This window comes from Aquarana catesbeiana, linkage group LG01 (genome assembly GCF_042186555.1).
Source record: "Aquarana catesbeiana isolate 2022-GZ linkage group LG01, ASM4218655v1, whole genome shotgun sequence".
Classification (NCBI taxonomy): domain Eukaryota; kingdom Metazoa; phylum Chordata; class Amphibia; order Anura; family Ranidae; genus Aquarana; species Aquarana catesbeiana.
Window position 1 is genome coordinate 182,603,700 of NC_133324.1, and position 23,054 is coordinate 182,626,753.

The window sequence follows — 23,054 nt, forward strand, 5'->3', positions numbered from 1 at the left end:
ACCATACACTATGCAAATAAAAAATTGCTCAGAGGAAGGCTTATATGTTTTTATTCTGTTTTATTTACTTTTCCCACCCTCTCTACACAGTACTTTTTATTGATCATAAAGCAAAGCATCTCCTTTTGTAGTTAAAATAGAACCCGTTGGCTGTTTTTCAGCAACAGTGAAGGAGAGGTGCACAGTGTGAAGTCCGCAATTAAAAGTAAAATAGTGAGACAAAAACTGATAAGAAGAGTTATGGCCATGATATAAGCTGTTAGTGTTTTTCGGGGTAATCAACAGCTTGCAGTAGCTACAGGCTTGGGAAGGAGGATGATTCATTCAAATAAGCCTTCGTGTACACAGCCTTGAGTTGGAAATGTAGGTTTTCCTGGTTTAATTTTGAGATTAAGACAAGTAGCTAATTTTACTGTAATATACCAGATTCGAGTAATTTTGCTTTGGGAAAAGTGCTCTATTTGTTGTTACTGAAGTTTAGTGAAAAAAAAAAAAAAAATATATATATATATATTATTCACACATGCATGCATTTTTTTTTAATCCACACTGTGGGCAATACTTACAATAGATGAGATGTGTCCCTTGTGCTGCTATCTTCTCTGTTTGTTGAAATCTTCATTCCTCTGTCTCCTTTCCCTGGATACCTCTGCAGCTGTGCTCTTCCTGTGTTTTGGTGGGGGTGGGGGGGTTACTACGAGCAGCTGGTCCTATCACAGACACTGGTCAAAAGGGCTGACTAAGCCTACTTTTTCTGCCCCCTTGCTCCATTCATAAAAGCTGTAATATTACTTCTTGCAATGAAAGTGCTCAATGAATTGTAAATGGCCAGATGATTGAAAGGCCTGCCTCATAGCGCGATTTTAATTGCAGGAGTACTGGTGACAAGTGCAGCTGGTTATATTAGCCCCCACAGCACTGGAAGGTCACAGATCCAGAGATTTTCTTCAGGTTTCCGAAATGCCTATTGCTGCTTCAGAGCCTTATGCTATAGAAGTTCTCTCTGAATTGGGAACTCTTAACGTGTTACTGAAGTCAGAATTTTTTTTTCAATTAAAATAATAAACGTGTTATACTTACCTGCTCTGTGCAGTGGTATTGCTCAGAGCTGCCCTGATCCTTCTCCTTCCCAGGGCCCCGGCAGTGTTCTTCGCTGCTCCTCCTCTTTTTTTTGTCCCCATAGCAAGTAGTTTGCTATGGGGACAAACGGTGTGTGCTCGCTCCTGACCTGTATATCTAGTTATCCGCCAGGTTGATAAGGGTGGCTTTGTGGTCATTTTGATCCTGAGCGTTATAGACAGGAGGCATTATAAAAGTTAGGGGGATTTGGCCACTTATCAAGTTTTGGACTCAGATCTTACTATACCTAGTCAACAAAAATTAAAACATGTACTTGATATGGACAAAGAAATCATCCCTGTCTTCCACTATATATAGTAGTAAAAATAAATTGTAATAGAGTATAATGCTTTAAACACCTTCACAGTTATTTTTTTGTAAAGCTTAAAGCATGGCACAGCACTAGCTTTAATACTTTGAAGTAGCTTTCTCAGAAAGAGAGTTTAGTGATGGCACCCACCATGTTTCTTTCAATATAGGTTTCTCTTAAAGTGGTAGTGCACACCTCTTGGTGACTTATATTAAAGCTTACCTGTAGGTACAATGAGTATCTCCTTAACCTACACCATTTAGGAGATATTAACTATTTCTGCAGTTGGTGATGCCACTTACGCATGCACACTGCACTGTGAATGGACTGCATACTGAGTATGCTATCCATTCAGAGCGCTGTACTGCAATCGTGGCTCCTGCGCACATGTGCAAGAGTGAAGTCACTGCTGCCCAGCCATTCAAGTGGCCAAAGCCCGCAAGGAAGACCGTGTGAAGATGGAAGCCCTGTCAGGAGTGACAGTGTGCCGCTGGAAGGTTTCTTTTTTTAAGTACATTTTTTTTATAATGTGCTAGAATGCGGTGCATACAAGCACTTAATGCCATTGATTTACAGGGGGAAGTGTTTTTTTTTTCTCTTTATACTCAGCCTTCATTACCGCTTTAAGGTTGCAGAATTGCAAGGAACTGCGGTGAGCCATGACAAGTGGAGAAAGCATTTACAGCCCATGTCGGCAACCCGCGGATCACAATCTACTAGTCGATCGTGGCAAGGTGACTGGTAGATCGCCTGGGCTTGTCGACCTGCTTACACACGTCCTGCCCTGGACAAAGGTGTTGGGGAGGGGAACTACTTCCAGGATAATGCTCCCAGACGGTGCCAGCTGTGGATGATACAGCGCCGCTGAGTCAGCAGCTCTGCGGAGGCATCAGCTGGCCGCATAAGGCTTGGCCATACATGGTCATATTTCGAAAGAATTTTCTTTTGAAAATCAGAAATTTTGTGTGTTTTGTGATCCTATGGGGCCACCATTGATTTCGAAAATCGACCAACCAAGCCTTTAATTTCACCTCCTGTTGCTACAGAAAAGAATTTTCATGGCTGGGAATCTTCTTTTTCTTTCCGGGAATTTTTCGTTTCTTGCACATGCGCATTTCTTTTTCAATTTACATTTCTCACATGATTCTCCCATCATTGATCAGAAAATAGTTTTTTAAAAAATTTCCAACATGTCCGATTACTCAAATTTGATGGCTGCATGAAATGATGTGAAATTTGAATTAAAGTTCTTAGATAAGATTGTCTAAATAAAATTCTTTCGAAATTTAACCTGTATGGCTTGCCTAAGCCGATGCCTTTGCTAAAGTCCCGGCAGGAATTTCAGGGCTGCAGTGCATATCACTACGCTGGCCGAGTCTGGTAGCTGCGGCCCACGGGATCCAAGCAGCACTGTGCAGGTTAGTGTCACTAGGCACCATAGGAGACGGCAATGGCCACAATTGGAGTTAAATGGATACAAGTAGTTATATGGACACAATAGCATCTGTATGCTGTTGTGCTCATATAGATGCATAATAGCAGCTATATAGGCACAATAGCACCTATAACATGGTTAATAAACATTAGGCAGCTTTCACACTGATGTGCTGCAGGTGTAGCGCCACGTACTGGCAGCTTTAGCTGCGCCATAGACTTCCATGATATCCTGCGGGTTTAGTAAGCTTCCTGAATGCACACCAAAACTAAATCACACTTCAAACCCGTGCCTCCTAAAATTAAAGGGTGAAATTATCCAATACAATCCGTTTCCCAAAAATATTCCAAAATATTTATAAAGGTTTGTGCACATATTAAAAATCCTCTTCTTTCAAAATTTCTTGTGCCAAACACTATCCCATAACCAAACTGAAAACCTGCTCCTCTGTGCTCTTCAAATGTATATGCTCCCCTCACAACTAGATCTCTAAGGCCAATTGCGCATGGGTGCAACGATATACGTTTATTCATTAACTTGTTGACTAAAATTCAGTGAGTAAAAAAAAAACTGTAAAGACCTGAGTAATGTCGAGTATAGGCGAGTAAAAGTGCGTAAGCATATCGACGAGTAAAATCTTTCTTCAAGTGTTGTAATATACTAATTTGTACTCGCATAAACATGCTTATAGACGAATAAACATGTGTATGTGAGTAAATTGCTGCTCTCAAATGTAAAATTTTCTATTTTTGTTTTACTGCTCTATATTCAAGGCTGTATTACTAATCTTTACTCAGCTGTGTTCATGGTTTCATAGACAACATTGCACCTCATTTTCAAATTGGTAAAAAATGCAGCATTTTTACTCTATTATGCAAGAGGCCTAAATCATAGGTGTTCTAAAGGCGCTTAATTATAACTTCATTAGTAATAACATACATGGCCAGATATTCCCATAACCACAATCTGAGAACCGATTATATATTTCCTGGATTGCTTCACAGATCATCTCATTAAAATAAAATAGTCTAGTGCAACTTTCTTTATTTCAGATATGATAAAGTCTTGCCTCCTGCCTCTGAGGTGAGCATATATCTGTGAAGGGCATGGAGGGGCAGGCTTTTCCTTTGGTTATGGGATTATGTTTGGCACAAGAAATTTTGAAGGATTTCACATGGTGGCATTTCTTTTATGTGCACAAATGGACATTTATAAATATTTTGGAATATTTGTGGGACACTGATTGTTTTGTGTAAGTTCTCCTTAGGATTTTAGGAGGCCCTACTAATTTAAAGTGTGATTATTTACACATTATCACTAATGTCACTGTATTGATGTTTACATTGTTGAGCGCTGCACAATTTAAATATTGTTTAATTCCTTTCTGTGGGCTGCCCTATGTGTGAAAAATGCATGAAATTAGCTCATGCACCTTTTTGAGCTTCGAATTTTGCATTGTTTTTCTACTGTGCGTTTTGTCATGCAAAAAACACACGACTGCTTGCCATGTTTGGATTGGTATTGACAAATAATAGCACTGCAAGTCTGATGCGCTTTTGCAAGTTTTGTAAACGTGTACAAAATCACGTAATTTTGGGTGCGTGTGCGAAAAGCTATAGTGCAAGTGCAGTCTTATGCATTTGAATTTTATAGAGAATCCGTATGTTTCAGGGAAAAGTTTTGAAGGAACACCTTAAGCTAGTAATCTAAAAGCAAGTTTAAAGTAACCAAAATCTTGCTTTCCTTCTAGGTGTTTGACGTCATCTCCACAAGTGAAAAGCCTTTGTCTGAACAGGATTGGTATCATGGTGCAATTCCTCGAGTTGAAGCACAAGAGCTGCTAAAACAACAGGGGGACTTCTTGGTGCGAGAGAGCCATGGGAAACCTGGTGAATATGTCCTTTCTGTGTTTTCAGATTCACAGAGGCGACATTTTATCATTCAGTTTGCTGATGTACGTCTGTGAAAACTAAATTTCCGTATTTGAAAAAAATGTCTCTTTAAGTGAGCCTTTTGTGAAATGGCACCCTACTACCACCAATCAATACTATCTTGCTCACATATATATATAGATTGTATAAGAAGTTATAATATATTTATCTTTTAAATCAAGTGATTGAACCACATCTCAGGCAAATCATGTTAAGTAATAATAGCGTATTGGTCATGTAACCTTTGCTGAAAGCAAGAATAGGATTTTAGGAAGAGCTTCTTATTGACCAGCTTTGCTTGAGTGACTCTTCCTCTGGACATTTAGTAGAGGACATGTGACAATATGATAATGCTATTATTGGAGTAAACATGTAGTACTGGTTTCTTCATTAATAACCACTTCAGCCACGGAAGAATTTACCCCCTTCCTGACCAGAGCACTTTTTGCGATTCGGCACTGCGTCGCTTTAACTGACAATTGCGCGGTCATGCAATGTTGCACCCAAATAAAATTGCCTGCCTTTTTTTTCCCCCACAAATAGAGCTTTCTTTTGGTTGTATTTGATTGCCTCGGTGGTTTTTGCGCTATAAACAAAGAGCGACAATTTTGGGAAAAAAACACAATATTTTGTACTTTTTGCTATAATAAATATCCCCCCCTCCTCCTTTTTTTTTTTTTAATAAAAAAGCACATTTTTTCAGTTTAGGCCGATATGTATTCTTCTACATATTTTTAGTAAAAAAAATTGCAATAAGCGTATATTGATTGGTTTGCGCAAAAGTTATAGCGTCTACAAAATAGGGGATAGATTTATAGCATTTTTATTATTATTTTTTTTTTACTAGTAATGGCGGCGATCTGCGATTTTTATCGTGACTGCGACATTATGGTGGACACATCGGACAATTTTGGGACCATTGGCATTAATACAGTGATCAATGCTATAAAAATGCATTGATTACTGTAAAAATGTCACTGGCATTGAAGATGTTAACACTAGGGGGGCGATCTAGGGGTTAACTGTGTTCTCTGGGAGGTGATTCTAACTGAAGAGGGAGGGGACTGACTAGAGGAATGACGGATCGTGGTTCTCAGCTAAAAGGAACACGTGATCTGTCACTCCTGTCAGAAAAGAACAGGGAAGTGTGTGTTTACACACACTCATCCCTGTTCTGTCTCCAGCTCGCGATCGCTCGTGGCTGGCGGTCATCGCGACCGTCGGCCACGAGCATCGCCACCCCCGATGTGATAAGCATTTGAGCTCTTCCTTTAGTAATTATGCATTTTGTTTAAGAATTCCAGTGTTAAAAAATGTTTTTAAGACTGCTGCTGATGACCTTTTTGTGTAAAAGTTAGCTGCATTCTTCATAAATTTGCTACCTGAAACAGAATCATGAACAAAGTATAGTCATATTACCTGTACTGCATATTTGTACCAGATCAACAGTGCAGAAAGAATTGGGGTTACAAGCTCAACATGACAACCAGATAGATATGATTTTCGGTAGAATAGATCTGCAATGGCAACCTGTGTGTGTAAGATTTTCTTTGATGGAGCAGGATGGTCAGAGTTGATGGGTATTTTTGTTTTACTATAGGTTAATCCTCACAAATCAGAAATAATCATGTTTCTCTGTATTACCCTATGTTACCATAATTCTGTATTTGTGTTACATTCAAACTTTTGTGACCAAAGGCCATTGATGCCTAGATGCCCAGGCCAACTTTAGGCAAAAGTATGAGCAAGCGCTCAGCCCAAATGTGCATGGGATGTTAGGTGTTGATTATCATCAATTCAGTGAACTATCTAATCTAAAACAATAGGCCCTGATGTAGGTTCAACAAGAAACTCAATGACGGTAAACTTGTATATTCGTAAACTAGTAGGCAGGCATGTCATTAGCAGGCATGTCAAGTAAAGTACCAAGTTCTGATGCAGCCAGATGATCAGAGGTTTAGCTCTGGAGTTGTGCAAGAAACAGGGAAAAAAAGGTCCAGTACAAACAGATCCCAATGAGAAAAAAAAAGGGGGAAATTGGATGTAATTTCCTTACCTGCGCAAAAGCTTATATTATGTTATTTGTTAGGGGCTGCACGTTGTACAGGTGAAACCTTATATAAGTGAAAATGTTTTGATAAACCGCGCACCCTATATACTAGGGGTGCAATGGATCAAAAAACTCACGTTTCGGATCGTTCCTTGGATCAGGAGTCACGGTTCGGATCATTTTTGGATCAACAAAAAAAAAAATCTCCCCCACTGTAATATCCACATCATCTCCCCCACTGTAATATGCACATCATTTCCCCCACTGTAATATCCACATCATCTCCCCCACTGTAATATCCACGTCATCTCCCCCACTGTAATATCCACGTCATCTTCCCCACTGTAGTATCCACGTCATCTCCCCCACTGTTGTAATATCCACAGACTCCCCCACTGCATATACAGTATAGTTTAGGAATTAGGAAGGAAGACTATTAGACTAGTATTGTTAGTGTTTACCTCTTACAGAAGCCAGCCGCCAAGCCAGCCAGATCTGATCCCCGATGAGGGGTTGAGGGGTGATGACGTCAGCGCGCACCGCCGCCGCCGGGTGTACCAAGATGGCTGACCGCTCCGGAGCTAGGCCGAAGCCGCGGCCTTTCCTAAGCCTGAGGCGGCGCGCTCCACGGAGCGCATGTGTGCCGATCCGAACATGGTGAACCTTTCGGATCACGGTTCGCTGAAGATGCGTTGCACCCCTACTATATACACATCAACTATAATGCAAAATCATGAACAACCACTAAATGTCTCCAGTGGATGACATAGATTAATTAGCATGTCAAATCTTTAGGCAATATTTACTCTATAGTGCATAACTGCAAACACATATGTGTGACTACCACCAGATATCTCCAGCGGTTGTAAATGGGAATGAAACAAGTGTCCAAAAAACATATATAAAGTGTCAAAAAACTCAACTGTATAAAAGTGTAATGTCCATAAACTTCCATCAAAGGATTTCTGATGGTGCCTTATCCAGCAGAAAGTGACTATGGGTCTTCCACCACCAACACCTGTCACACAGCCTACTCACCAGAATTACATGACTCCCATTACAGGAGGCAGATACAGCGGATGATTTCTCAATAGATACTAGAGCGGTTCAGTAGACAGAGTAAGTAGGTTAAACCTACAGATGTCTGGTCATCAGCAAGGAAAGACAGCCTCCCATAGTGAAATACGTAGAATTTATTGTGTAAAATAGTGCTGCATAAGCACTTCCCTCCCAACCAGGGGGCCGGTGAAGAGGCGGCGCTACAGGAACCAGCGTTACTCCCCCTCACTGCCCCGCACTGTCTCTTCATGTAGCGCCAGGGGTCCCCCTCGGCGCACGGGTAGCACTACTGGAAGCAGGGTGTGGGAGTGTAACGCAAGAAGAAGTCCAGCGAGCATAGTGCTGCCCAGGTCACAAGGGGCGCTGGAAGAGAGAGGGTCCCGGCCGGCGTATCCTTTATTATTCTCCTCAGTTCTAGTCAGAACTGTTAAGGAATTGAATGCAGTTAGAGAGATTTCAGAGGTTAATTTACCTGCTCCTGTTTTGAACAATACTGATCTTTTGCCTGCAATCTCAACTGCTAGTGAAGAAACTGTGGCCACAGTTTGGGCTCCATCCAGTTAAAACGCAGAAAAACTGGCGCTCAGAGTAAGCGATGCAATGTCACAAAATCAAACAATTCAGATGAATAACTGCAAAACATAGGTATATGGGACAATAAATATATGGGGAACGTACAAACACAAAAGGAAGTCCATAAATCTAGGAAATGTCCACTAAGTAGAAATAATGAATGGTGGGCAAGTAGAAGGGGTTAATCCAACATGATATGGAGCTGTCAACAAAGGGCTGCTCTTCTCAGGAGTGAAGCTGGCTCAGAGTAGTCAAAGAAAAACAAAAAGAGAGGAGTGCCTCTAAGTTAAACTGTTTATTCAAAATGAAAAGAGAAATAGTAGCCACTTACATTACAATACACAACGATGCTCTACACAGGTAGATGTGTGTCAAGGAAGTGTGGTATTAGGCAAAGGCAAGTCCCCAAGAGTGTCTCTAATCCGTGCTGCAATACGGCGGGGAGCCGGGACAGACACAGCCAATCCTGCAGAGGAGAGGAGCAACCAAACTCGTGGAAACTGCTTGTGACATCAGCTAGTGAGGGGAACACAACGCGTTTCAGAGCATGCGTGAAGTCCGTAAGGCACATGCGCGCTCCTTTCTCAAGTGGGCTCCATCCAGTGACGGTAATGCTAAACTTTGTTTTTTTTCCTCTGGCTAAATCACAGCTTTCTAATACAGCTGATATTATTCCTTTACAAAACACAAATTTTCCTGAAACATGTAGAAAGGAAGTGTTGCCATGCATCTCGTCTTCTTTAGGCTTTCATTTGTCCACCCACAACAAGGAGAAGATTTGGCGAGGGGAATTTTTGGATATATTATCATTACTCCCCTCATCAAAAGAGTTTCTTCAGAAGTCAGGTGGAAGAGATAATAAATCTGTAGAGGATAGAAGACGGCTGATTAACAAAACATTTAACAATTGGTTGCAAGCCTTTTTTATATTCACTAGTGTCTTATGCAAAAGACATTCGGAGAAAAGTCTGGGTCTTTTTCAGCATTTGGAGGCTTAAAAAAACTTTGGGGTTACGGCTTGGTTTGTTTATGAAAAATCATTCCGGCAAATATTGGCGGTACACCCGTCTTTACAATGGGGATCTAATGCTATTGGCCTATGGCTGAATCTTTTTCTTCTCCAACAAATATCAGACAAGCCGCTCCCCCAAACCAAGCATCACACTCAAATTATAGAAAAGGGGTTTGTTTTAACTTCAATGAAAACCACTGTAGATGGCCTAACACGTTTAAGTAGAGGCACAAGTGCGCATATTGTGCAGGTACTCGCCCCATCTCGACGTGTTTCAAGAAACTTTTTCAAACCAGTCGGCAGGTATGGGTTCCTTTTCTAAAGGCAGAGTCACCTGTGATATTACACGTAATGGCCTCTTGGCTCAAGGAATTCCCAGACACACAGACAGCACATCTCCTATTTAAAGGGTTTTTCTCAGGTTTTTCTTTACCAAGATTTAATGGGTCAAGGTGCAAGATGCACCACAATTTAAAACCAATAAACGGTTTAAGAGCTATAGTGGTTGAAAAAATTTCTAGTGAAATTAGTTTGGGTAGGGTAGCTGGCCCATTTAGGCCCCCCCCCCCTTTTCAGATTTTACGATTTCCCCTTTAGGAATTGTTCCCAAAAAGGAACCAGACTCTTACAGGCTCAATTCATCATTTGTCATTCCCTAAATGACCAAATACAGGACCAGATTTTGTCTGTTTCGTATGCTTCCTTTGAGGACGCTTTGGTCATTTTGAAGGAATTCGGTTTGGGATCTCTGCTGGCTAAGACAGATAAGAATTTTATTTTGACAAATGCCTGCCAATGGGCTGTTCTTTATCTTGTTTTTATTTTGAATCCTTTGCCTCTTTCTTAGAATGAGTAGTTTCATGGGTGATGGGAGTGCTTTCCCTGATCCATTACTTGGACGATTTTCTTTTCCTGGGTCCTCCTCATTCACATAGCTGTAGGGATTTATTGCTAGCATTTTTTTCAGTTTGCGAGGCGTTTGAGGTCCCTTCACACAGGAAAAGACAGTTTTTCTGTCGGTTTCTCTGGATTTCTTGGGTATCACCATAGATACGGTAAATATGGAATTCAGGTTGCCTAAGGAAAAAATCAGCAGGCTTACAGAATGTATTGTTTTGGTAATTAGGAAAAAGTAGGTTACTCTTAAAGAGGTTCAGTCACTGCTGGGTCAGTTGGCATTTGCACCCCGTATAATGCCTATTGGGAGGATTTTCTCTTGGAGGCTTTAAATGGCAATAGCTGGACTCGTCTCCATCGGCTCATGTAAGATTATCACACGACATATGAGTTTCTGGAATGCTTCAATGACAGGGTGGTTTGGCAAAGAGATTTTGTCATGGATGCGGAATTCTGCCTTCAGACGCATGCTGCCCGGTCCCTGGGATTTGCGGCCATATGGAAAACACATTGATGCGTCGAGCCCTGGGATCCTGCCTGGAAGCTCTCGGACTACTTAAAGAACAGTCTTTTGATAGAATTATTCCCTATTTTGGTGGCAGTTGAACTTTGGGGCACTTGTTTTCAAAACGGGCGAATCCTCTTTAGTACAGACAGGATGTTATGTATGCATTAAATTGCTTATCCTCAAAGTCTCTGCCAGTCATTGTTCTGCTGTGGCATTTAATTTTTAAATGTTTGAGTCTGAACGTTTGGATTAAAGCAAAATTTATACCCGGCAGAACAAATGACTTGGAGGATGCTTTATCTCATTTTCAGATGAAACGTTTCACTTCCCTGTTGCCAAACGTGGACACTGTGTGTTTGATTTGCCCGAAGTTCTTATGGAAACTCATTTGAAGAAAGTTTTAATTAATGTGCAGCACTCATTTGCCCCCTCCACCATGGCGAGATACTGTAACGAGCCCCTTGCTCGCTCTATTCCACTCTCCCGACACTCTGCTGCTATAGAATCAGATTGCAGATTGAACTGATTGTTCGGTCATCCAATGCTCCGGGATTAGAACTACAGCTATGTGCCGTTCTAACCCAGTTGTGATAGCTCAGAACAAACACCAGGCAGGCTGTATGTAAGTTCAAACAGGAATCTCCTTTATTCAAAAGTACATTCTCTTTTATACACTAAAAGTGGAGGTGCATACCTCCAGGCTCATATTACTCTAACAATACACCTGTAACCTAATTAACCTAATTAACATGGGCTAATTAACTAATCCCTTTCGACAGCCTAGATGACTCAGACATGACCTTTAGGCCAGACTGGCCGCCTTGTAGCTTAGAACCCCCAATCAACATTATCACAATAGCAGAGTTAATTAAACACAAACAACAATGGGGATCTAATGACTCTTAGATCCCATACTAGATACTTGTTTACAATACACATTTTAGCAGGCAACAGACAGGTAGCTGGAATTGATGACATTAGCATTTAACAGTAGGAGTCCCAATGGTATGAATCAGTCACTATTCCAATATGGCAAATCCAGGGTCCCCAGAGTCTGTGTGTCCTGGGGGACCAGGACCCGAATCCACAGTAATACCACCTCAAGGGTCCCCAGGCATACAGCTCACAAAGAGCACCATTCCCCCAAATGCCAGGGCCCATGATCGATCGGCAAGAGGCTAGCATACAGTCCCCTCCAAAAGTCTCTCTCCCGGCTAGGTCTGTCACATTTCTCCCCTTTCGGCAGGAGACTAACACAGGAGGAGACCCCAGACGTGTTGACTCCGAAGTTAGTCAGTAGTTCCAGTCCTCTAAAGCCTGTACCCACACAGTACCCCAAAAAAATTGTTCCAAACAAAGCATTACTCACCCAGCCAACCTCTGCCTCTCTCAGAGAACATATCTGCCGCTGGGGAGAGGCCTGGACTGCCTTCTCCCTGGAGTCTTTTCTGCCGCTGGAGAGAAGACAGGGTGTCTGGGCTCACTCCGTCATGCTGTTGGGGATCTGGGCCGACTGCCCAGCATCCCTGGGGTATACAGGTGGAGACTGAAGTCCCATCCACCTTCACAGGAAATCCATCCTCTGTTAGTTGAGGGCAGAGGCCAGCAGTACTCGGACCTGTTGCCAGCCCTTCTGCTGGAAACCCCACACCATCTGCTCCGGCTAACTGTTGGGGAGGGACAACACACACCTCCTCTCCCTTCTCCCCCTGTATCTGCTGCTGGGAAGTGATTGCCACCTTCTCACCCTGAGCCTCCGAAACTGCCACAGGTGTGGGGCAGAGGTCTTGGACCCTCTGTCCGGTTGCCAGCGCTTCAGCTGGGGAAGTTCCTTGTAACTTCACAGATACTTCTGTTGGTGCTGGGCAGAGCACAGTGAAGTTTGGCCCTAATAACAGCTCCTCTTCTGCTGGAGGCTCACCAGGTTGTTCTTCCTCAGCAGAAAAGTCTATCAAATCCCCTGTCTCTGCAACTGGTGTCTGGGGATAAAGGTTCACCATCTCCTTTCCGTGGAACCCAGAAGATGCTATCAGTGCTGGGAAGAGGTTAGCAGAGCTCTACCCTGTTGTCAGCACTTCAGGTTTGGGGACAGCAATCTTTAGATTTTCCACTGCTGATTCTCTGGCATTCTGCTGGACAGGCACATTCCTCCATCCAAGATCATCCAATGCAGAAACAGGTTCATCAAGGTCAGTCAGCACTTGCTGCATCCGCCATAAGACCTCCCCCTCCATAGCTGCGGGGGCAGGTTGGCAAAGCACACTGTTACTCTGCCACATTGTCAACTCTTCAGCCAGGATTTCAGAGTTGTCAACTGGTATTTCCTGATAGTCCCAGGCAAAGAGAGCCCCACCCTGCTGCTGAGCAGAGTCTAACAGCTGTCTGTAGGCCATCTCAAGCTCCCATTCCTGAACAGCAAGAAACTCCAAATCTTCCTGTGCCCAGTGCACTTCCGAGACATTCAGTCTTCGCTCTCTGTGCTCCATTATTTCCTCCAAACGCCACTCCTGATCCCTCCCAAAGTCAGGGTCCCTGGGCAGCCTCCAGTACAACAATCCCAGGCCATCATAGGCAAAGCCTTCCGTGGGGCTGTCATCCGCTGTCCACGGGCACACTTGGGCTACATACCACTGGAGGGCTCTGTAGCTCTTGTCCAACCGCATTTCTGCCCGGATCAGCCTGCTTAACTCAGCTGTCCACTCCTGGTTCGACTGTTCCCCCAATAACAGCAATTGTACTAAATACTGCGACCAGTACCTTACATGGATGAAGGGGAGAACTTTTCCCTGGTTTCGCTGCTCACGGGCTAGCGCTTCCTTCCAGAGTTCGCAGCGGATAGAATCAAACCATCCTAGCAGGACCTGCTCTGATACTGGTCCTCTGTGCTGTATCTGCATCTCTCGCAACCTCCTTCTGAATTCCTCATCCATGGTGGCTGGTATCTGTACCTCTCCTCTCCTGCTATCTGGACCTTGGATCCAGGTGATGGTTTGGATGTGTTCACGGCAAGGAAGCACGATCCCACCATTCCCTCCATGGCTCCCAAGTAAGTCTTTCAGCGTGACTCTCCTGCAGGCTGGTTTGGAGTGTCCCAGTAACTGGAGAGCAAATCCCACCGCTGCCAACCAATGTAACGAGCCCCTTGCTCGCTCTATTCCACTCTCCCGACACTGCTCTGCTGCTATAGAATCAGATTGCAGATCTCAACATCTGATTGTTCGGTCATCCAATGCTCCGAGATTAGAACTACAGCTATGTGCCGTTCTAACCCAGTTGTGATAGCTCAGAACAAACACCAGGCAGGCTGTATGTAAGTTCAAACAGGAATCTCCTTTATTCAAATATACAGGCTCTTTTATACACTAAAAGTGGAGGTGCATACCTCCGGCTCATATTACTCTAACAATACACCTGTAACCTAATTAACCTAATTAACATGGGCTAATTAATCCCTTTAGACAGCCTAGATGACTCAGACATGACCTTTATGCCAGACTGGTCGTCTTGTAGCTTAGAACCCCCAATCAACATTATCACAATAGCAGAGTTAATTAAACACAAACAACAATGGGGATCTAATGACTCTTAGATCCCATACTAGAGACTTATTTACAATACACATTTTAGCAGACAACAGACAGGTAGCTGGAATTGATGATATTAGCATTTAACAGTAGGAGTCCCAACGGTATGAATCAGTCACTATTCCAATATGGCAAATCCAGGGTCCCCAGAGTCTGTGTGTCCTGGGGGACCAGGACCTGAATCCACAGTAATACCTCCTTAAGGGTCCCCAGGCATACAGCTCACAAAGAGCACCATTCCCCCAAATGCCAGGGCCCACGATCGATCGGCAAGAGGCTAGCATACAGTCCCCTCCAAAAGTCTCTCTCCCACAGATACCAATAAGCTTGGTGGTTATGGTCTTCCTTTTTGCAAGAGCATGGTGTTACTGATACCCCGGTTTCCAAAGGTTTAGCTCTGTTATTCTTGAACAAACTTTTCAGTAAAAACTTCTCCTGGTTACATGTGAATAAAGTTTTTTCGGGAGTCTCTTTCTTAAATTGAACAATCTTCCCTCTTTTCAGTTTTTTCATGGTAAGGCAAGCTATGAAAGGATATACGAAAGCAAATAAGGTTGCGGATTCTAGGGAGCCAATCTTCACTGAGGTTCTGGGGAGGCTTTGTAAGGCTGCAGAGACAGTTTGCTGGTTAGAGTTTTAAGTGACGCTATTTAAAACAATATTTTCAATAGCCTTCTTTGCTGCTCTAAGAATCTCAGAGCGTGTCCCCCTCCAGCTAATCAGAAAAAAGGGGGACTACAATGGGAGGACGTGTTAGTAGGTGAGGCTACAGTTAAAATCCTTATTAGAATGTCAAAAACTGATCAAATTGGTAAAGGATCCTGGGTAGTGTTAAATGTTTGTAGTAATTCACTGCTTTGCCCAGTGGCATTGTTAAAAGATTATCTTAGGCATAGGCCAGCTGTTAAAGGGCAGTGTATCTGTACAATTTGACGGCTCCCCTTTAAGCAAATTTTAATTTTTACAGGTTTTCAAAAAAATACAAACATATTTTAGGTTTGGATAATGCACGTCTGACGTTGCATTCCTTTAGAATAGGGGGGCCCACTGAAGCAGCCAGACTAGAGCTCAGTGAAAATTTGATCAAGAAAACAGGTAGATGGAAATCGGATGGTTTTCTTATTATATGTTCGTCCTAACCTTTTCGTTTGAATAATTTGAGGTCCCCAGAAAATAGTCTGTATTATCAGACATTCATTTGTACATTGAGCCAGCAAGAGAGTGGATGAGAGAGTCTATTCTAAGAACTTGGGTTTAGACCTGACAGATTTCAAAGTGATGTGGCATGGGAATCTAAAGTGGCCAGCACCTGATATTTTAATTTTGCATTTGGGAGGTAACGATTTGGGGAAGGTTAAAACCCTCGATCTAATTTACACGATCAGGAACGATTTGTTAAGGTTCCATTTTTCATCCCCGGGGACAGTTCTGATTTTTTCAGAAATGATCCCTAGGTTGAAGTTGTTAAATTCTAATTTCTTACTCCCCTTAGAGAAAGTGAGAAAAAGGGTCAATCGGGCAATGCAAACGTTTTTAAGTACTCTCGGGGGAGTTTCTTATAGGCACACAGAATTAGAGGGTGGGGTTCCCGGTTTGTATAGAAGGGCCGGAGTCCATTTGACGGAGATAGGTTTGGACAGTCTCAATGCTGGTCTCTGCACATGCAATGAAAAGGCTGTGGTTATGGGGTGTGGATGACAGGTGGTTTACCCACCTGACTTTTGGGAAATTCCCCTTTATTTGATTATACAGCTTGAGCCGTAGTGGCTGAGCTGTTTTACGTGTTCTAAAGTTTAACTTTTAATATTTATTTATTAAAGCTAATAATAAAGGTCGGGGCCAAATATTTTTCCAATGAAGGTTTTATTGTGTTTAGATTCTGCTGACAGCTATCCCATGTCATGAGAGGAATTATACATATTTGTTTAAATACTGTAGCATAGTCTCAGTCATATCTAATATTAGTATGTATTTACTTAATGTCGTTTAAAGTTGGTAATATGTGTTCATTTTAGTAGATGTTTGGTTATATTACATGATCAGCACATTACTACAAGTATAGAGTGTTACATGTAGGCTTGTCAATCAAAGTCCATGTATTTCTCTCAGTTAGTACCTCCTCTTGGATGGCATAATGTGTGCCATACAAGGTTCTGAGTTTATGACGTTCACATATAACATATAAAGCCAACACTTCAATATTGAAGGACACATACACCCTCTAGGACACACACACACACACAAGTCTGTCCAATCTTCTGTCAATTCCACATATGAAGTTCTATTCATATACCCTTTGGTGAATTGGAAGAGCTGCATTCTCTCAGGAACTGAAGGCAATATCACTTCCTGCTTCTCCCAAGACCATATGGAGGCAGAAGGCAGCAGCCATGAAGCACACATGTTTCCATAAGCTTATTACAGCTTTATAACTATTCTATTTAATATATTTTTACTTACACTGAACTGAACTGTTATACTTTATACATTGTATTTATGATGCCAACTGTGTGACCATAAACTCACACTTTGTTTTTAAGTCAGTCTGATTATCAATGCTATTCATTCAGAAACGCCCTTGAGATACAAGAATATTAGTTATGTTTATTCTTCAATTAATACCCATTTACAACTGCTGGAGATATCTGGTGGTAGTCACACATATGTGTTTGTACTAATGCACTTTAGTGTGAATATTGCCTAAAGATTTCACATGCTAATTAATCTATGTCATCCACTGGACACATCTAGTGGTTGTAAACAATTTTACATTTATAGTTGATGTGTATATATGGTGCAGGGTTTATCACCAAATTTTCACAAACAGATCCTAGTGTAGTAATAGTGCCATTTATTACTAATTAGAATAATAAACGCACTCTCAAGCAGAATGGAGAGGTGGGCATTATAAATTGAAAGCAGGCAGCCAATCGCTATTAAGTATGTTCTGTGGCTCAGGGATGCTGGATGAGGCTCGGCCGCCCTGGATGGAATTGCGCTGCTACACTACCACTGCTGAATTGGAAAGCGGATGCAAAAGGCCAGCCACTGTTAGTGTAAACTTGCCCTGTCTGATTAAACATGTAGATATCGAGATGCCAATGCGGAGAGACATGTTTCAAGGGGAGATCCCTCATGGGGGTGGGGGGTTTGGGAGCCTTTTTTTTTTTGCATGGGCGATCGAGCTGGGCAACAAAATACAGATTGTGGACAGGAAGGGGTTAATGTTTTTTTCGTTTATTTTTCTTGGTGGTAAGTTCACGGATCCCATTACCATCCTTTCTTAATATCCTAAAGCCAAACTCCAGGAAACGTGTTTTTTTAAAATAATTATTAAAATAATTATTATTAATAATATTATTATTTAAATAATAATAATAATAATGCACATTTTTGAAGGTAAAAAAAAAAAATTTGCATTTATTATTATTATTTTTTTTTAGAAGCCTGCAGAGCTTTGCATCCGCAATCAGAACGCAGGTGCAATGCCAGGCTCCTGCAGATTCTCGGTACAGCTGTCTGCCCATACTTCCAGTGCAGGCAAACAGTTACTGAAGAGCAGAAAGAATCCATTAATTATGAGCACACGCCCCAGCACCCTCACAGTTTATTGAGAACTACAGGTTGTATGGAGGGGTGGAAGATGGGACTTGGTGTGCATTCATTCAAGGATCTGTTTGAATGAATGATGAAGTTGTGTGTGTGTGTAGCCCTGCAAAACCACTGTGTTTTTCATTGTGGGAAGAGGATCCTCCACCTGCTGTCACAATGGGGTTTCTGGGTGGTGCGTCGCTGCTTCTTTAGTAACATGTTACACCTTGAATGTGGGTGTAACATGTTACTTTAGGTGAACTTAACTAAACTGAATCAATCTAAAGTTAAAGGATATCTGCAAAACTGTATGCAGTATAATACTTCCAGAGGGCTGCTGGGGATACTAAAAATCTGTTGTTTTCTTGACTGATTTACGCTGAACAAAATTATTTTTAAAAGCTTTGGTGATTTTGTGATGATTATAATGTTTTTCATACACTTCATGAGTTTACAGCAAGATGGACTGGACACTGAGCACAAAGGAAAATCAGCAGCAGTGTCCAACAATGGTTAGCCAGCATTAATGGATTCCAGTTTCCCTGATACTTTTCCATTTTGGCAATGTCTTGGTGAAACATTTTGCCATGTTTGTCACTGACTGCACCTAGATCTTCAGGAAAAACTTTGAAGTGTGAATGCAGAAAATTTATCTTTAGGCTGGGTTCACACTGCCATGCGGAGTGGCTCACAGCAGGGGTACGGTGCATCCCTGTTCATCGTTTCAGGTCCATATTGTTGGCTGAATTCGGACCTGAAACGGACCAGAAGACGCATAGGACTCTTGTGCAATTCGCTCCACAGCCGTCACGGAGCTGTGTAAACTGACTCCATTGAGAGCTGGTAACAGTCTCCCGACATGCGAATTGGATGCAGGTAACTCCGCATTCAATTCGCAATAGTGTGAACCCAGTGTCAGGGCTGGCCGCTCAGCTGTCGGCTAATTGTCAGCTCCCATCACAGTTACCCAGTGGCTGTTGATTCGTCCAGCTCACTTGATCTCTGCCTTCGCCTTTGTCAACATCAGAGACTTTCTCCTGCGTTCCTTTTGAAGACTTGCATGGCTGACGTTCCTTCTAGCTCCTGATCCTGCCTGCTGTACTACTACGTTTATCTCTGGCTTTCTGACATTTGCTTGGCTGACTACCCGATCCGTTTACTGAACTCTGGCTTGTTTTTAATATGCTTATTCTGTTTACCTTATTATTAAACAAGTGTGATTTAACAATACTGTCTGGGTCTGATGCATGGTTCCTGATAGTAGGCGAAGGCCCTGAATTCAGAAGATACAGTCAATCCACTTGTTGGTAATATTTTTTCCAGATTGGATGAGCAAGATCACCGCATGGATTAGTTTGCCATAGCGTTACAAATGCTCCTGAGTCCCACGGCTCACCTGGAAACTCCCACTGTGGCTGCTCCGGTACAACCTGAGTTGCAGGCCGTCCCTGCTGCTGCGCCAGTCTCGCTGCAGGCACCCGCCTTGAGTATTACCTCTATAATTGGTATGTCTGGTTCCACTCAGCTTTTCCAGCGATTTGGGAGCAATCCAGTTTAATGCAGAGGGTTTCTCAACCAGGTTGATATTTACTTTGAGATGCTGCCCCAGGCGTTTCCCATGGACAGAAGCAAAGTAGGTTTCATGATATCTTTGCTTTCTGAGAGAGGCTTGGCCTGGGCAAACCCTCTATGGGAGAAGCAAAAACCTGTTGTCTTGAGTTACCGTGACTTTTTGGCCTCCTTTAAAAGGGTATTTGACGTTCCTGCACGCTCTGCTTCTGCTTCCAAGTGCCTCATGTCCATCAGAGTACGAGAGCTATTGCCGACTATGCCATTGAATTCCGTACTCTAGCAGCAGAGCTTGCTTGGAACAATGAGGCCCTTGTGGCTGCTTTTTCTCATGGTCTCTCGGATTCTATCAAGGATGAGATAGCAGCCCGAGATATACCCACTGAGCTGGAGAGGTTGATCACGTTTGACATTCTCATTGACTCCAGACTCAGAGAGAGACTCTCTTTTAAGGAGCGCTTGCAGAAGCCTTCTGTATGTTTGCCTCCAATCTTTGCAGTTCCACCCGTGCCTCCCTCACCTCCCATGCCTCCTGTTACCGAGTCGGTCAGTGAAGATGAACCCATGCATTTGGGCTTCACACGTCTCTCTGCGGATGAGAGAGCCTTTAGGAGGAGGGAGAGATTGTGCCTTTTATTGTGGCCAAGCAGGTTACTTTATGAAGTCTTTTCCTACCCGTCCAGGGAACACCTGAACCTTGAGGTCCTGTCATGGACAGACCTTAGGTGGCGTTGTTTCATCCCCAGTTATTCAGAAGGATAAGCCCCTGGTTTCGGTCACCCTTTCTTGGGCTGAGTCGTCCATCGAGATACAGGCTCTAATCGACTCTGGGGCTGCAGGTCTGTTCATTGATGCTTCCTTTGTATCACAGCACTCGATTCCGCTGCAGCTGCTTAACACTCCACTTGCCATTGAGGCTCTTGACGGGAGACCTCTACAGCCTGCCCATGTGACTCATGAGATGGTTCCGTTGTCTGTGGCCATAGGGCCTCTTCACCATGAGATAATCCAATTCCAAGTTATTTCCTCACCTAGGTTTCCACTGGTTCTTGGTTATCCTTGGTTACAGAGGCACAACCCCTCTTTTGATTGGCTCCGTGCTAAGGTTCTCTCCTGGTCACCACAATGATGTGAGACATGCTTCCAGAAGGTAGCCAAGGTCCTGTGCACCTCTTCACTCTCCTCCCTGCCTGAGGAGTACCGCGATTTTAGCGATGTCTTTGACAAAGGTCAAGCCAGTAGTTTGCCTCCACACCGGCCTTATGATTGTGCAATTGACCTTCAACCTGGTGCCATAACCCCTCGTGGCCTGCTTTACCCTTTGTTGATCTTGGAGGAAAAGGCCATGGAGGAGTATGTTGCAGACGCACTTTCTTGAGGTTTCATCAGCAAATCCTCGTTTCCTCGTTTTCCTGCTGGTGCTGGTTTCTTCTTTGTGAAGAAGAGCAGTGAACTGAGACCTTGTATTGATTATAGGGGTCTCTATCGTTTCACAGTTAAGAATGCCTACCCGATTCCGTTGATTACAGAGTTATTTGACCGCCTCAAGGGAGCAACGGTTTTCACAAATCTTGATTTGAGAGGGGCATACAATCTCTCGTGCGGATTAAGGAGGGCGATGAGTGGAAAACTGCGTTTAATACCAGAACAGGCCATTATGAGTACCTCGTAATGCTTTTTTGGCCTTTGTAACGCCCCGGCAGTTTTCCAGGAATTTATTAACCACTTGACCACTGGGCACTTAAACCCCCTTAATAACCAGACCAATTTTCAGCTTTCGGTGCTCTCACACTTTGAATGACAATTGCAACACTGTACCCATGCAATGTCATGCAACACTGTACCCAAATGAAATTTTTGTCCTTTTTTTTCACACAAATAGAGCTTTCTTTTGGTGATATTTAATCACCGCCTCTGGGTTCTTTATTTTTTGCGCTATAAAAGAAAAAAGACCTTAAATTCTGTAAAAAAATGCATTTTTCTTCATTTCTGTTATAAAATTTAGCAAATTAGTAATTTTTTCTTCATATATTTTGGCCAAAATTTATACCGCTACATATCTTTGGTAAAAATAACCCAAATCGGTGTATATTATTTGGTCTTTGTGAAAGTTATAGAGTCCACAGGTGCCAATCTCTGAAAATTTATCACACCTGAAGTACTGACGGCCTGTCTAATTCTTGAGACCCTAACATGCCAGAAAAGTACAAATACCTCCCAAATGACCCCTTTTTGGAAAGAAGACATTCCAGGGTATTTAGAAAGATGCATGATGAGTTTTTTGAAGTTTTAATTTTTCCCCACAATTCTTTGCAAAATCAAGATTTTTTTTTTCCTTTTTTTTTTTTTTTTACAAAATTGTCATATTAGCAGGTTATTTCTCACACACAGCATATGCATACCACAAATTACACCCCAGAACACATTCTACTATTACTCCCGAGTACGGTGATACCACATTTGTGAGTCTTTTACACAGCATGACCACATACAGAGGCCCAACATGCAGGGAGCCCCATCAGGCATTCTAGGAACACCCAGGCCAATTCTGACATTTCTCTCCTACATGTAAAAATCATAATTTATTTGCTAGAAAATTACATAGAACCCCAAAACATTATATATATTTTTTTTAGCAAAGATCGTTGCAATTTTTTATCTTGCATGGTATTTGCGTAGCAATTTTTCGAACGCGTTTAAAGAAAAAAAAAAGTTTTGTGCTTTAAAAAAAAAAAAAACAAATAAGTAAAGTTAGCCCAATGTTTTTGCATAATGTGAAAGATGAAGTTATGCCGAGTAAATAGATACCTAACATGTCACCCTTCAAAATTGCACACACTCGTGGAATGGCGCCAAACTTTGCTACTTAAAAATCCCCATAGGAGACGCTTTAAAAATTTTTACTGGTTAAATTGTTGTGTTGTGAGTTACAGAGGAGGTCTAGGGCCAAAATTATTGCTCTTGCTTTACTGATCGCAGCGATACCTCACATTTGTGGTTTGAACACCATTTTCATATGTGGGCGGGACTTATGTATGCGTTCGCTTCTGCATGCGAGGACACGGAGGAAAATTTTTTTTAATAGGAATATGGCATGACAGGTCCTCTTTACAGTGAGATATGGGGTCAATAAGACCCCACATCTCACCTCTAGGCTGGGAAGCCTGAAAAAAAAAAAAAAAGATTCTGGATTCGATCGTAGCGGTGAGTTGGTAGAAGCACCTGAGAGCGGCGAGAGGGGAGTGCGTCCCCTCCCGCCTCCCATAAGAACAATCAAGCAGCGGAACAGCCGCTATGGTGTAGGGAATCGCCGGCTGAAAAAGCTGATATCTGAATGATGCCAGTAGCTGCACCCATCATTCAGATATCCCCACACAAAGTCAAGCCACATGCAGAGGCCGAGTTCAGCCGAGTAT

The 23,054-nt window shown here is 42.6% G+C and overlaps 1 protein-coding gene across 11 annotated transcripts in view; it reads left to right on the forward strand.

The window, feature by feature from the left end:
• FER (FER tyrosine kinase) overlaps nucleotides 1-23,054 on the forward strand; it is a 460,890-nt gene that overhangs the window by 178,294 nt on the left and 259,542 nt on the right. For all 11 annotated transcript variants that reach the window (XM_073624598.1, XM_073624589.1, XM_073624593.1 and 8 more), the window contains one exon: nucleotides 4,615-4,818. In XM_073624598.1, coding sequence (XP_073480699.1) covers nucleotides 4,615-4,818 — 204 coding nt within the window. The remainder of the gene's footprint in view (nucleotides 1-4,614; nucleotides 4,819-23,054) is intronic.